This window comes from Pimephales promelas, chromosome 4 (genome assembly GCF_988280905.1).
Source record: "Pimephales promelas chromosome 4, fPimPro1.hap1.1, whole genome shotgun sequence".
Lineage (NCBI taxonomy): Eukaryota > Metazoa > Chordata > Actinopteri > Cypriniformes > Leuciscidae > Pimephales > Pimephales promelas.
In genome coordinates, this window is record NC_142772.1 from 20,773,492 (window position 1) to 20,788,050 (window position 14,559).

Here is a 14,559-nt window from a genome sequence, read left to right on the forward strand (position 1 = left end):
GCATTCCAGGATTTAGTGAGCTCGTAGTGAAGCTCAGGCAGGAATGGTGCAGCCCGGCTGCAGGCGGGGGCCGGGCGCCGGTTCGGTGGTTGCTCGGGGGGAGGAGACCACTCGAGACCCAGGCGGTAGATGGCCTGCGAAAGGAGGCGCTATAGTTCCTCCTCGATGCCGGCGCGGGTCCCCGCAGACTCTCTCGTCGATGAGCCGATCGACGACCAATCCTCGCTGTCAGAAGGGTGCAGCGAACAAGAGTCCTTCTCATCCGCGGTGTCGTCGGAGGCGACAGAGCGGCCATTCGGCGGCAACTGTAAGTCCGGCAGGGGCGGAGAGGGAGAGCGGTCGGTGGGCGGCGGCGGCGGCCCACATGGATCCGCAGGGGGCTCCGGCGGCCTCTGGGAGCGGCGTTTCTTCTTCCGCGGCGAAGTGAGAGGCGGCGCGGGAGCGGTTCTGACTGCCTGTAGTCGAGCCCGCAGGGAAGACGGAGGCAGGTCCTCGCAGTGGTCGCATCCTCCGTTGGCGAGGGCGAGCTCTGCGTGTTCCACTCCGAAACAGAGAACGCAGAAGCGGTCTCCTTCCTCGAGTGAAGAGCGGCATGAGCCGCAGGAAATTCGAGGCATCTTGAAAAAGACGCTCGGCTCTTTTAGGAATATGGAATAGTAAAAAGGATACGCGTCGGATGGCACTAGCTTGCTGGGCGGCTGAAGGTGGCAGACGGCCGGCTTCCTCAGACTCCGGAGCTCGCTAGACGGTGCCTTCTCAACGACAGTGGCTTCTTCCCAGGACAGCGGATGCGTGTAGCTCGCTGAATGAAAAAGAATCAACGAACGAGCTGGGAGAGCGACCTTTATACACTGTAGCCACGCCCCTTTTGGCGGGCTGTGACGCAGTAAGCGAGCGCCGTCCGCTCATTGGCCGCGGACTCAGCGCCGCTCTCCCATAGGTTCGTGCATTCTCTCTGAGCGAACCAATGAGCCGCTAGCTAGCCCGCTCATGGTCTGCCTCAGAAGAGACTGCGTTGACAATGATTACAAAATTATGGAATAATTTTTTGGCTTCAACTTCTCAGCAAAGATGAATCTTTCCCGTAGCGTAAGCTAGCTTACGCAATACGAGAGAACCTCTCGTAAGAGAACTACAGATTATGGGAGACGCGCGTGTGACGTGATTGAGGCGCCTCAGGAAGCGCATAATGCATGTGACTGTGTAATGCCCCGAGTAACTTAGCTGTAGATATACGAGTCAGTTAATAAAATAGTTCTTTGCCAGCAAGACGACTTGGTTCCTCTTTCATCTAAAAGCATCGACACATGACAAATGCTTTAGTAAATGTCAAAAAACTTTACATGCTGTACTCATTCTGCAACCAAATACCACCATATGAAGGAAATTTTTGCAAAGGTTTTCACCGTGTCCCTCTAGAGGCTCCGTCTTAAAGTTTATTGCAACACAAAAATGTGTTGTGAAATAAAGGGAAATAAAAAGACTGCACTGATAGCTGGAAAAGGGAACTGGTGCTACCAAAGTGCTCACTGAACTTCATTTCCTTTTTGAGTTTACACTCCAGCCAAATGTGTTATGTGCATTTGACCGTAAACCTTGCTATCAAACGACTCCTATCAAGCCAACAGAGAGCTAGTGTCAGTCATGTCTGATGGCGCTGGAGTTTTGGAGGTGGAAGAAGACGATGAGTGCTGGGCACGGCTGGAAGACTACAGAATGCTTCTCATCAAGACCATTGAGCCATCAAGGATAACACCTTATCTGAGACAGTGTAAGGTTCTGAGCAGCGAGGACGAGGAACAGATCTACAATGACCCCAGTCTGGTTATCAGACGCCGAAAAGTTGGTAAGAGGTGTCAGACCACCTAAAGTTTGACTGTTAGGATTTCAGACATTAAACATGCAATAAAATGTTGTTGAAAGGGATATTTACTGTGAAATTCAAAGCTTTCTATCTTATTTTCTAAGCAGATATTCTGATATGAACACCCCAGTTATCTAGATATTTATATAGACATCAGGAATGAGTATTTTTATTCACTGTAGGGGTGCTGCTGGACATATTACAGAGAACTGGCCTCAAAGGATATGAGGCATTTTTAGAGAGTTTGGAGTTGAACTACCCAGATGTGTACCGCAAAATCACTGGCAAAGAGCCTGCTAGGGTCTTCTCCGTACTAATTGGTAAGTTGTACATTTTTAATTTATTCCTTTAGTATACTTTTTTCGAATGTATTATATCATGTAATATATATATATATATATATATATATATATATATATATTAGTCACATATTTTATGCAAAAGGATAATTGCTTTGATAACTGCTATCATAGACCAAAGGAGAATAGACTTGCCAGGATTTACAAGGTACTCCAGGAGGTCCTTAAAGAGGGTAGGATATATAAACCATTTGGAATTTCTATTTGCTTATATTTACATTATTTTTTTTATTATGAACTAATTTCTATCTGAAGATCTTTTAATATTTTAAGCAATAATACAAGTCATGTTAATCCGAACATCAGCACAGTTGTGATTCACCATTCATAAAAATATTCTGACCAACAGCACAATTGCAAGTGTGACCTAAACATATTCAACCATTGCGCATCTTCAAGCAACACACGGAGGCCGGTAGCATTTGAGTGAATCAGAGTTTTTTAATGATTCGGTTAAATAAATAATTCAATGACTCATTCATAAGACAGCTGGGCTGAATCTGAAATCGCCCCCTATTCCCTATGCTAGTTCACTAATACAGTTCACTTGAAGGAGTGAATAAAAAGGAGTTCCGAATAATTCAGAAATCAGAATCGTGATCAACTTGAAGCAGACTTATCGGTGTATGACAACAGCAAGAGCAATTAGAGAGCAAACCACTCTGTATATGTTCTAATCCCTCTCTCGGTTGTCATACACCAATTGGTCTGTGCATCGCCACTTCAAGTCACTTTTAGGCAAAAAACATTATGTGAAAAGAGTAATATGCCTGAATTCACAGTATTTAAAAAAGAAAGGGCAAAGTGAAAAGTACAAGTAGATGGAGCACCTGCTAGGCCAGTGTTTCACAAACTTTTCTTTCTGGGGACTCAATTTTTAAAGTCGATAAATTCTTGTGACCCAATAAACATTAGGCCCAAATAGTTCATATATCACAAAGAGAATTTATGCATTAACAAAATATGTATGACCATTTTAAGTTCAGTTAAGCTTCCAGTTAACTATTTAAAAGAGATACAGATATTTGACAAAGCACTTTTTTTTAATTTTCCTGTTGTTGACAATAAGCGAAATGCAGAGGTGAAATGAGAAAGGAAGAGTTGACAGGGCATCTCATTGTTTCCATATTCTCATTATTACAGTGTACACAATTTACTATACTAATTATTATAGGCTTAAATTAAAATATCCTGACAGTGAGACTTTGTAATCATGCATGGTTCACTACCACTGTATAAAAAATGCCTAAACAGGTAAAAAAACTATACACACAATTAATTATATATTCCTCTACCCCCCTAATAAATCTAATGCAATATAAACGACTATAACATAGTATTCAATATAAATATTCCACATTTATGCCCAAACCATGGTAAATTATTACATTCATAGGCTATTACATGGTAAATATTTGTAAGGGTGGTGATTAGGGCATTTAGTCTTCTAACTTTGTTCATGTTTCTGCTATTTACCTCATCAGTAGCCTAGTGTTGGGAATGTTAAGGCTGTTTCATCCGATTTAAAACTAGTTAAAATCATTGAGTGATTTGTGGTTTGTAAGAGAGAGGAGTGTCCGATGGAAACGCTTCTCACTGGATGTTGCAACGCTGTTTAATAATAGTGTCAGTGACCGGGAGTAAACACAACTCCTTTAAGCTTTGCGTTCCGTTATCCACTGGCCCGTGCTACCTAGTTCAAAGTAAACTAGTGAAACAACTGAAACCAGCGCTATTTTGTCCTCTATTTGTTGTTACTGACCGAGACACCGCTTCAGGTGGACAAATCCAAATCGTTTCAGACCGTTATGCACGCACGTTTAGCCAATTCATTGAAAGAAAATAATCAAACCAACGAATGATTAATATCTCTGGTTCAGTCGACAGAAATACGGGGCACACATAAGAACTGCTGAAATATTCGGACTGTAAACGTTTCTCTCAGGTCAGTCGGAGCGCTCATGGTACACACACGGAGCGTATAGTCGTCCAGCTGCACACGCCACTGCGGCGACGCGCATATCTAACCAAATTTAGCCGCACCACCAGAAAATAGGAGGAGGGAGGTTGGGGTGCCCTCGGCCGTATGGAGATGATTGGCAGGCAGCACAAAAGCGTCCCTGGGAAAGCGCAATCTTGCAGCCTGACAAGATATGCTGGAGGCTTGCGTTAGGGGTATTGCAAAGTGCACAGCCTTCCTCACTTCCGAACCACTGGTGAAGATACAGAGGACAGGGAAGTGTGTAGTAGGTTGCACGGATGAGGAAGCTGAGCCTTGCCTGTGGGATTTTCCACAAGTCTGTCCAGGTGATGTTTAGGTTGACAATTCCCTTCCAGGTTGTCCACCTTCCCTGTCGGCCCTGCAACAGAGCCTTGATCTTGTAGTGCTCTTTATCCATTCTTGTCACCTCCGCCACCAACATCTCTTTCCTCTCTCAGAACCGTGGCGCTTCTCCCCACCCTAGCCCTGCTCTTCCTGCCTGGACTCTGCCGACAATCTCTTGATGTTGCAGACGACTGATGGCTTGGTCGACCTCAGTTTGGGCATTCCACTTTCTGCCTGTCCGAACCTTGGGGTTTGCGTTCCTTACAGCCTGGTCAGAAGACTCTCTCAACTCGAGAAACAGCCTGGTCTTTTCCTGCTTGTATCCCAGACTGATTGATTGAAATGGCAGCTGCAGGGTGTTCCTTCCGAAGAGACCTGTTTCTGAGAGTCACCGTGGCAACCCCAACCACTTTCGGATGAATGTGTTGGCTTTTCCATCCATCTTGCTTGCGGTGGATGAGGGGATCTCACTCATTTTCAGTGGCCACATCACCCTCCTATAGAGTGTAAATTGGTAACACCAGACCTTGTACTTTCTTGAGAGTTGGCTTTGATCGATCTTTGCCAGTCCTTCTGAGAGCTGTTTAGTCACTGTTCTCCCCATCTGTTTGTCTGTAAGATCTGCTGTGTATGCCTCTCCAGGCTTTTAATGGGTTGCTCAGAGAGGAGTGGGATTTTCTCTCCCCCTATGACGAAACAGGTGCTGTCATTTCTGACTCCTCTTCTGAGGGACAGTCTCCGTGATTTTGATGGCTTGATCCTCATTCGTGCCCACGACATCAACTCGTCCATCCGTTTCAGCAATCTTAATGTGCATGCTGCAGTCTGAAGGAGGCTGATGACGTCGTCCATGTACATCCTCAGAGGGGGTAGTCTCTGCCCAGATGGTAGTTTGCCCCCCCCCCCCCCCAACCATTTGTCTTGCTCCAACGAGGATTACCTCAAAGGCTGACACGAACAAGATGGGATATATGGCACAACCCATGGCGATTCCTACTTCTAACTGTTGCCACCCGGTGGTAAAATCTTTGAGGGCAAAGCACATCTGCAGGTCATTGAAGTAGGATGCAACCATGTTCTTTATGCAGGAGGGCATATGGAAGAACTCCATGGTGTAGGTTATTAGCTGGTTTGGGACTGATCCATGCGTGTTAGCAAGGTTGAGCCAGACAACATGCAGGTCTGTCTTCTCCCGTTTGGCCTTCTGGATTTGGTCCCAGATCATTTTAGAGTGCTCTACACACCCTGGGAACCCTGGGACTCATGCCTTTTGGCAGTTGGTGTCAATGTAGCCATTCTCGAGAAGGTAGGTGGTTATCCTTCTGGCAAACACTGAGAAGAAGATTTTTTTTCTTCTACGTTCAACAGAGCGATATTTCTTAACTGGCTAATGTATTTGGAGTTCATTTCCTTGGGGATGAAGACCGTTACAGCTCTTTGCCACTTTTGATGGAATGAGTTGCTTTTTCCAGGCAGTTTTTCCAGGCAGTCCTGAGCTTGGGGGGCATGATGTTAAATGTTAAATGTTAAATATTTTTTATTTTTTATTCTAAATATTTTTAATTAGTTACTGTATTTTATTTTTATTATTATGATTTTTTTTTTATTTATTCTGATTTCTTTTGATTATTTTAATTTCTTCCATGTAAAGCAATTTGAATTGCCACTGTGTATGAAATGTGCTATATAAATAAACTTGCCTTGCCTTGCCTTGAAGTAGTCGGAGGTGCAGGCTTAAGCACGTACCCTGGTGTTCCTAATGGGACATTCCTCACTGGATTGCTGTACTGTTCTCTTACGTGCTGTTCCAGTTTTTCCCTGGTGGTTTCGAGTTTCTCACTCTTCTTTTCTTCCAGCAGCTGTCTGGCATGCTTAAAGGGGTCTTTGAAGAAGCTGGCTTGTTCTTTCTGTTTCCGTTTGCTGCATTTACGGATACGTTCAGCCCTGCGAAGCCTGGGCAGTCTTTGCCTCATCTCCTGCCACAAGGCTTTCAGACCCTCTTTTTCTGCCAGCGTTGCCTTCCTCCAGTTCTTTCGTAGTTGTTGGCGCCTTCGCACTAGCAGGTCAATCTCCTTTTCCCTCCCTCCTTTACCTCTTTGAGCGGTCCTCTGGTTGGAGGTCGCTTCGCCAAACCTGTTCTTACAGGCCTGATATAGCACATCCCCAATCTGGTTGAGCTTGGATTGTGCCCCTCCTCGCAGAGATCCTTCCAGTATCTTGGCCAGGTCAGTGTCCAGTGTTCGCCATGCCTCTGTCTCGCATCATTTTGGCCATTTAAGCTTTCCTTTTCTGGTTGGTTTCTTTGTCTCTGCTTTTGGCTCTGGCCTGTGTGAGTTGGTGGCAACAGGGTCTTGGTACTCACGTGGGGGCTCTCCCTCCATGGGCCTTCTTCCTCTGTGACATCTTTGCCTTTTGCAACATTGGGTCCATCAGCTCTGTGGTTTGATTGATTCCACACACTTTCATGCTATATAGAACAAACTTTTTTACCAGTTAATAAGTATTTAATTTAAAAGAAGTACCTCAGAAAGGACTGCATGTAATTTTAGACGCAGTCAGTGACTTCATGCCTGAATGAATCGCTGTTTTGAACAAATCCATTCTATGATTGATTCAATGACTCACAAGACAGTCACTTGTTGTCACCATCTACTGGTCTTACAATGTAAACTGCAGAAAGAGTCACTGAAAATCCCCCACCTCAAATGCTTACTGTACAGTCTGGAAGATACATAGATGCGGATGATACACACAGTAAAAAGTCCCCATGCTGTTGGAGCATCCCCCGGTCAATCACATTTGAGTAGCCTACCGACACTGTTTTATAAAATGCAGTAATGTTATTCTAAATGAAATTTAAAACAAAGTGTTTGAGGAAAATACTAGCTTTTTATCCTGAGGGTCCAGGAGTGATATGCCAAACCCCTTGATTATGTTGTCATGGGCCTGTATAAAACCTTCTGCTTTATACTCTCTCTGTCCAACCAGACACTGCCGGCGAATGTGGCCTTACTCAGTTCCTCATGAGCGAGGTGTCTCGCCTACAGAAGCTTGCACACGATGAACGGAAGGCGCGACTCGAAGCGTCTGCACAGGCGGCGGAGCAGCTGGACACCATCCGCCAGCTGCAGCTGCGGGACAGCGAGCTTCACAAACAGCAGGACCGTGTGCAGCGCATCCGAGAGGAGCGTGAGCGCATATGCGAGGAAGCGCGCAAACTGAGAGACGAGAATTATCGACTGATGCACGACCTGACCCGACTGAGCGAGGAGAAGAACTGCGCGCTCATGTGTAACAGAGACCTCCAACTCGAGGTGATCAGTCATTCTATCAGGATTCAGGAAACAGGAACATGTCCGGGTCATAGTTCACCACAAAATGTATGGAAGACATATAATGCACTTGTTTATTTGGGTTTATGGTTGTAACATGTTGACGTTGGAGGAAGGGCAATATGAGGAAAGTAACCTATTAGATTAGATAAAATATTTTTTTAAATATAATTTTATATCTTTTTTCTTGTCTTTTCTCTCTTTGTATTTATTTCCCCCCTTTTTGGTCCTTTCTATAAGATTGAGAAATTGAAACACAGCCTAATGAATGCAGAAAGTAACTCAAAGATCCAACGGAAAAAGACAATAACTTTGAAAAATGCCATGGAGCAAAGGCCGAGTCCAGAGATGGTCTGGCAGCTGCAGAGAGAAAATGATCTTCTTACAGCTCGTATACAAGAGCTTGAAAGTGCTTCCACGGTAACTCAGCCTCACTTATCAGACAACACTAATCAAGATATGATTAAAGATGACTACCACACACACACAATTCATTCACACAGGTCAAAACTCTGGAGCATGGAAAGCTTGGTTCACAGTCATTGGAGGATTTAAAGCAACAAAGTCAGACACAATACCAGGAGCTGGTGAATGATCTCTACAATCTAAGAAGAGATCTACATGATGCAGAAGAGTTGCGGGATAAGGTGACCTTTGTTTACATGCAAACTGGACCGAAGAGAACTCTCATTTGTATTATGCTTTTCACATTATAATTACTTTTTTGTTTTTCATTTTAAATTTAAGTATCGAGAAGAGAAGGATGAGTTGGAACTGAAGTGCGCAATGCTAAGAAAGGACTCCAAAATGTATCGTGATCGAATGAAAGACATTCTGAAGCAGCTGGAAGAGGTGATCAAAGAAAGAGACAAGGTATAAACAAACCCTTATCTTTGCATGGCAGAGCATATCAAGATCGTGTTGTACTGTCTGGCTTACACTGGCAACACTAATTTTGCTGCTTCCCACAATCTGCACCACAATTTAGAGGGTGTCACAGGTGGCACCAAATTAATATTGTGTCAATTAATGTCAAAACAAGGAAGAATTAACAAAAAATATAGATGATAGTAACCACTACTAAAATGAATATCACGAATGGATAAGGAATTAAAGGACATAAGATTGCAAAATCCAGATGATTGAGTTACTATGGCAGTTACACATATATCTTATGGAAAGATAAACCGTTGTTTATCTAATCTAAAAGGTGAAGAACCTTATTCTGATTTCAACAAATAAACCGATTGATTATTACTTGCACCAGCTATGCAAAATCTAATGCAAATTAGAGAATCATATACTCATTAGTAATTCAATACAATACTAATATCAAGGTGTCTAGAATGAGGTTGGGTTAAGTGAAATTTACGTTATGATGAGTCCGGTGACAGTGATGTCTTCTAATGGTTGTGCTGGGCTGTGCTGCATTGGGAAGAAAGGAGTTGGATTAGGTTTAAACAACCTTGAACCTGAAGTGCTGCGGATGCTGATGGTCCTCGTCTGGAACACGCAGAAGGAAGAACCTTCTAGTTGAATGTTCTGATATCTGTGTAGAAGATTCAGACTATCTGGTACATGCAGATGGAGGATCCTTGAAGTCTGTGCAGAAGGTCCTGATAATGGAGGAGCACAAGCTTGGTCGTTGATGATGTTTCTGTTTCCAAGCTCCCCGAAATTCCCTTCTTGCAGAACTTTCTTGGTTTTCTTTTTAGATCTTCACAGTATTTTCCAACAAAACGCAACAAGAGTTTGAGAGTTTCTGTTAGCAACAACCTAACAGAAGTTAGGTTTTGTCTCCTGAGGAAGAGGGATTTGCAAATCGTCAACTTTCCAATCTAGCAATTACAGATTAACATAGGCCATGTGCTTAACACATAGAGTCTAAGTTTTCATTGTCCACTGAAACTCAATCACACCGAAGGGAAACTTTTCCACAAATATGTGGAAAGGTGCAGTATAGTATCACCGTCTTCTGCACTTTGTTATTGTTCTAGTCATTTACCTATTGTGACTAATGAATCGAAAGTCTCGAACATACACATAAAATAGCTTACTTCTGTGTTGTAAAATAAGATGGATTGGTCATTTTAGTTTATAAAGGCCATTCTCTATGGTGTTCAATTTAATTAAATGTATCTTTTCTGTGCATTTCATTAACTGCTACAATTGTATGGCACTGCCCATTTGATAGGCTATTTGTACAAGAGAGGAGTACCATTTGGAGAACTCAAAAAATCTTCAAGACAAGGACCAGTACCGCAAACAGATCCGGGAGATGGGAGAACGTTATGATGAACTTCAAGTGCAGTTTTTTCGAACTCAAGGAGATGTTCTTGCTCTTCAAGCAAAACTTCGCAAACAGAAGAACCCAATTCAAGTGGTATGTGCTTGAAAACTGTTACATGTATAAATGGAACAGATTAAACATGCATTAGTTTTTTTTTTTGTCACCCTTATGTGAGCACATTGTCTATGCACAAAATGTATGACCACTGGGTTACAGTTTATAGTGAATAGTAAGCTGATTTGTTTTATTCCTCAGAACTCAGAAGAAAACTCTTTGCTCAGTTCATTTGAGGTAATTTTGATTAGCTTTCTCTTAACATGATATAAATCCAAAAACCCTTCAGAACTCACTGCATATATAACGAATATATTATATTAGTCATCATCAACAGGGTTGTTTACTTTTTATCCACAGCTTAAAAGTCAAACTAGCGAAGAGGAGACCAGGGAAAGGGGTGAAAAGGGTAACTTTAGGGTAAATCAGATCTCATGCTCAAAAATAGATTGTTCTCATTTGTTAAGCATTGTTTGTTTTTTCTCATGCAGATATGAGTGAAGAATCACAGAGCCAAACATCTGGCGAGTACCATGTAGGTTGTTTTTGTGGTGAATGTTTATGCATACAATGAAAGTGGCTTTATTTTTTTAAATGGCATTTTTCATTATTGCAGTCGTGTCTGTATTCCCAGAGGATGTTCTCTGAAGAGGACGCCACAGGTAACTGCAGACAAAAGTGTGAGATTAAAGGAAAATGCAACTTCCATGACAGGAGGTTTGTTTTTTATTCTTTCATAACCACAATATAACCATTAAAGGTAGGGTTGGCAATTTCAGAGAGGCTAGCAATGGCAAGCTAGCTTGGAAAGTATAAGATCCCTCCATCTCTTCAAAGTCACGCCTCCTCCAAAACACATGACCGCACACAGCCAGTGCAGTCTGCAAAGCGCCACAAGAGACGCCGTTAAAATTACCTCATGCCTCAAAGCACATAACATTACAATAATAATGAACGTAAACAACTTACAGACCTCTTACATTTGGACCGAATGCAATGATTGGACAAACATTTTTTGGTCCTTAGACTTCCACAGACGATATAGATTAAATAAAATAAAAATTGCCTACCCTACCTTCAAAGCAGAGCTACTGAGAGAAGTAATTACTGTGTTTCAGATCTTAATTAAACTGCCAATGTGATCTTGTACAGGAAACGTGCTTTAAGAACCAGAAAAATCACAGACAAAGAGAATGTGCCAAGCATCCTGGACAACACCACCGAGAGTGATACAGATGGGATGTGACTCACAGCTTTGGAGAAGATGAAGAACTGTGGCCTTCTTTGAAAGCATTTAATCCCAATACAACATTGTTCTACATCCAGTGACTCATAAAACCTGGTTGAAGGTGCTCTAAGTCAACTTCTTGTTGACGTGCGAACTTATTGTCAAACAAAACGGAGGCTAGCTCGACTTTCCCTCCTCCTCATATCCCGTTCCCTTCCTTCCGTGCTTCCTGAAACAGGCTTTTCCGATGTAAATTCGGGACTAAACTCATTCCTGCTCCTTTTGCCTGTTCTTTGCTTTTTGTTCATCGGTCTCTTTGGTCGTGTGTTGGCCATATCAAAATTCAAGAGAATATAATTCTAACGTTAGTGGTTGCCGTTGTCTTGGACATCTCTCTTCTAGCTAACTTCCCTCTTCATGCTTCTCTCTCCTCCACTCCCCACACCCCCCTTCATGTGCCCGTGCACTAACCCCCCAACCCTCACCCCCACCCCAAATCATTATTGGCAGGAACACTATGTTTTCTGTTTCAGAATTGGAGGAATGTCAAACCTAAGAAAGCAGAGTAACTCAATCCCATTTCTGAAAGAGAGCTAACTTATACTCAGAGTCAGTTACCATGGTAACTTTGTGAACCTTAGCTGGTCGGGAGCAGGTTTTCTTTGGTAAACCCAAAGTTTTTCCTTATGTAGGCTAGTAAATGCATTTTGATTGAAAAATTTTGGATATTTTGACTGGAAACAACCAGGCTTTTTTTTTTAAGTCCATTGCACATTTTTATATAACATCAGAGATGCAGAGGCCATTAGTAAGGAAGGCCACTCTATCAGTTTCACTGGGTCAGTGGTGGAGAAATTGGTTTAAATGTGGATAATCTGAGAAATGACATTCACTTGATAACATCTTGATGGGACCTCTGGAAGTAACCTGATAATTAGAATTTCCTTTAGGATTTCCAGTGTGGTTGGATGTTGATGACACACATAATCTCATCATCGCATCTTCTGAAAATGAACCAGATTACTGTTTTGAATGGGAGGATGCCAGATGGAAGGGTAGAGAAATATGTCGTAACCACCACAGCTGTTAAATAGACAAATTATTCACAAATTATTTGGTCATCTTTATTTCCTTCAAATACAAAAGAAATAGTAATAATGTTTCCGTTGGATTTTAATATTCTTCCAGTATTGTGTATCTCCTGTTCATCTACCAGTGGGGATGCAGGTCCATCCTCTGTTGGCAGAGTAGAAGTCAAATGTTAATTTCATTAGCCTAATTAAAAAATGTGAGAAGATTAAATTATGTGAAAAGAGCATTATGCTTCATGGATTCACGTGTGGCATATTGAAATAGACACTGAATTATATTTATTTAGCATGTCAAATGTTTGTAAAGACATGTACCCTACACAGCCATAAACCTATTATGCTTAAATGATTGAATTATGGTTTTATTGGTTTTAGTTTAGTCAATCTTAGTTGGATTTAATAAATGTCCACTTCTCCCGAAACACATGAAAGTAAGTGGCCGGTGAACTGGGAGAAGCATAGAGTAGGTAAACTTGAAAGTTACTCACACAATGTGTATTTGATATGAATAATGTGTCGTCCAATTATAGCCTAATGGAAATAATAATTATTGCCGCTTCCATAGACATAAGTGACAAAATGTATTGCTTTTTTGAATGTGAATTTAAATGTCTGAAACCTAAAATAAACATGTGGTTGAAAACACTGAATAGTTGGGATGTCAAGCGGAGCGCTCTCCTTCTCTGGCTCAGAAAAATGTAGCCTACTACAAAACAGGCTAATTGCAGACACTAAATTAATCAATCACTTAATTTTGAACTTTCAAAGTGCACCAGATTTATGAATTTATCTTTAGAAATGTGCAAGCTTTTCTTCAGAGTTCCCCCAGACCCCCCAGGGGTGCAGAGGTCACACCACACACAAAATACTGTGGGAAACACAGTAGCTTACATGATAGTCTTCGAAAAATACAATTATTATTATAAAAATACCTAAAATGCGTACATTATCTGGACAAACCCTGAGATTTTTATTCTTTTTCAATTTTGTTTTATTTTGTTCTTTTTACATGCAGTTTGTGAAGTGACAAAATAGAAACATTTTTATCAACTGTCACGTTTACATTTTTAAAATGTCATGTTTACATTTTAACTTAAAGCCTATATAGTTTATTAACATTTTGTTGGGGCGATTGCACGGGGACAGGGGCATGAACCCTTCCCTATACTTCAAAGTGGGGAAAAAGTGGGGCAGAAAAAGTTTGAGAAACACTGGGATAAATCAACTCAAACACTGGGATAAATCAAATCAAGTTCAAGTTTGAACTCAGAGTTGGTTTAACCTCCTAATTCAAATAGGCCCCGGTTTGCCCAGTTTGTTTTTGTTGCCGTCTGGGATATCTACAAGAGACCACATTTTTTTTCAGTGTGTTCAGGGGACAGGCTAGCGGATAGTGAGTTTGCTATGTGACAAAATGTTTCAGCCTAAAAAAATGCGTCACATTGCTTAAAGTAGTTTTAATATCAATATCATAGTTTTTACTGTCAAAGTATGTCCAGTCTGTTGTTGTGATGTGCCAAAATCTTTCTGTTGTCTATTAATATTTCTTGAGCAATAACAGTTGAATTGTTTGAATTGTAGGGCCACTTTAGGTAGGCCTATGTGCAGAAACTTGACTTTTTGATAAATAAACTTAAATAAACACTGAAAATATTTACTGATAAAATATCATAAATATCAAATATCATTATTACCCAGTCTCCTATTTATGGGCATGAATATTGTACTATAAACCTATTTGCATGCGTGACATTATTTTCTTTATTATGACATTTTAAAAGGTAAGACGACTATTAGTGTATTGTGTATTTTAAAACTTTGTTTAGTTATCAACGGCAAGCGCTAATTACTATACGAATTACTAAAATGTAATAAATATGGTTCAAACCATAGACTTATTTTGAAGGGGGATTTGTTTGTTTGGACGGAGCACACCACTTCAGCTCACCGCTGGTTGGACTGTTTACTCCGCATGCGTTACCTTTTGCTTGTGTGCATGACTGCCATAGCAACGA

At 41.6% G+C, this 14,559-nt stretch overlaps 1 protein-coding gene across 5 annotated transcripts; it reads left to right on the top strand.

The window, feature by feature from the left end:
• Positions 1–1,218: 1,218 nt before the first annotated feature.
• Positions 1,219–13,194, top strand: card9 (caspase recruitment domain family, member 9). 5 transcript variants are annotated; one of them, XM_039661987.2, is made up of 12 exons: positions 1,219–1,846; positions 2,047–2,184; positions 7,538–7,929; positions 8,122–8,301; positions 8,385–8,528; positions 8,629–8,754; positions 10,076–10,264; positions 10,427–10,462; positions 10,586–10,634; positions 10,717–10,760; positions 10,842–10,942; positions 11,378–13,194. In XM_039661987.2, exons 1-12 carry the CDS (start codon positions 1,645–1,647, stop codon positions 11,469–11,471), a joined length of 1,695 nt encoding a protein of 564 aa, XP_039517921.1. In that variant the 5' UTR covers positions 1,219–1,644; the 3' UTR covers positions 11,472–13,194. The 5 variants fall into 5 exon arrangements, with proteins under 5 accessions (XP_039517921.1, XP_039517923.1, XP_088986233.1 ...); XM_039661989.2 differs by having other exon boundaries at positions 7,538–7,863; XM_039661988.2 differs by having other exon boundaries at positions 1,614–1,846; positions 7,538–7,863; positions 10,860–10,942.
• Positions 13,195–14,559: the final 1,365 nt, after the last annotated feature.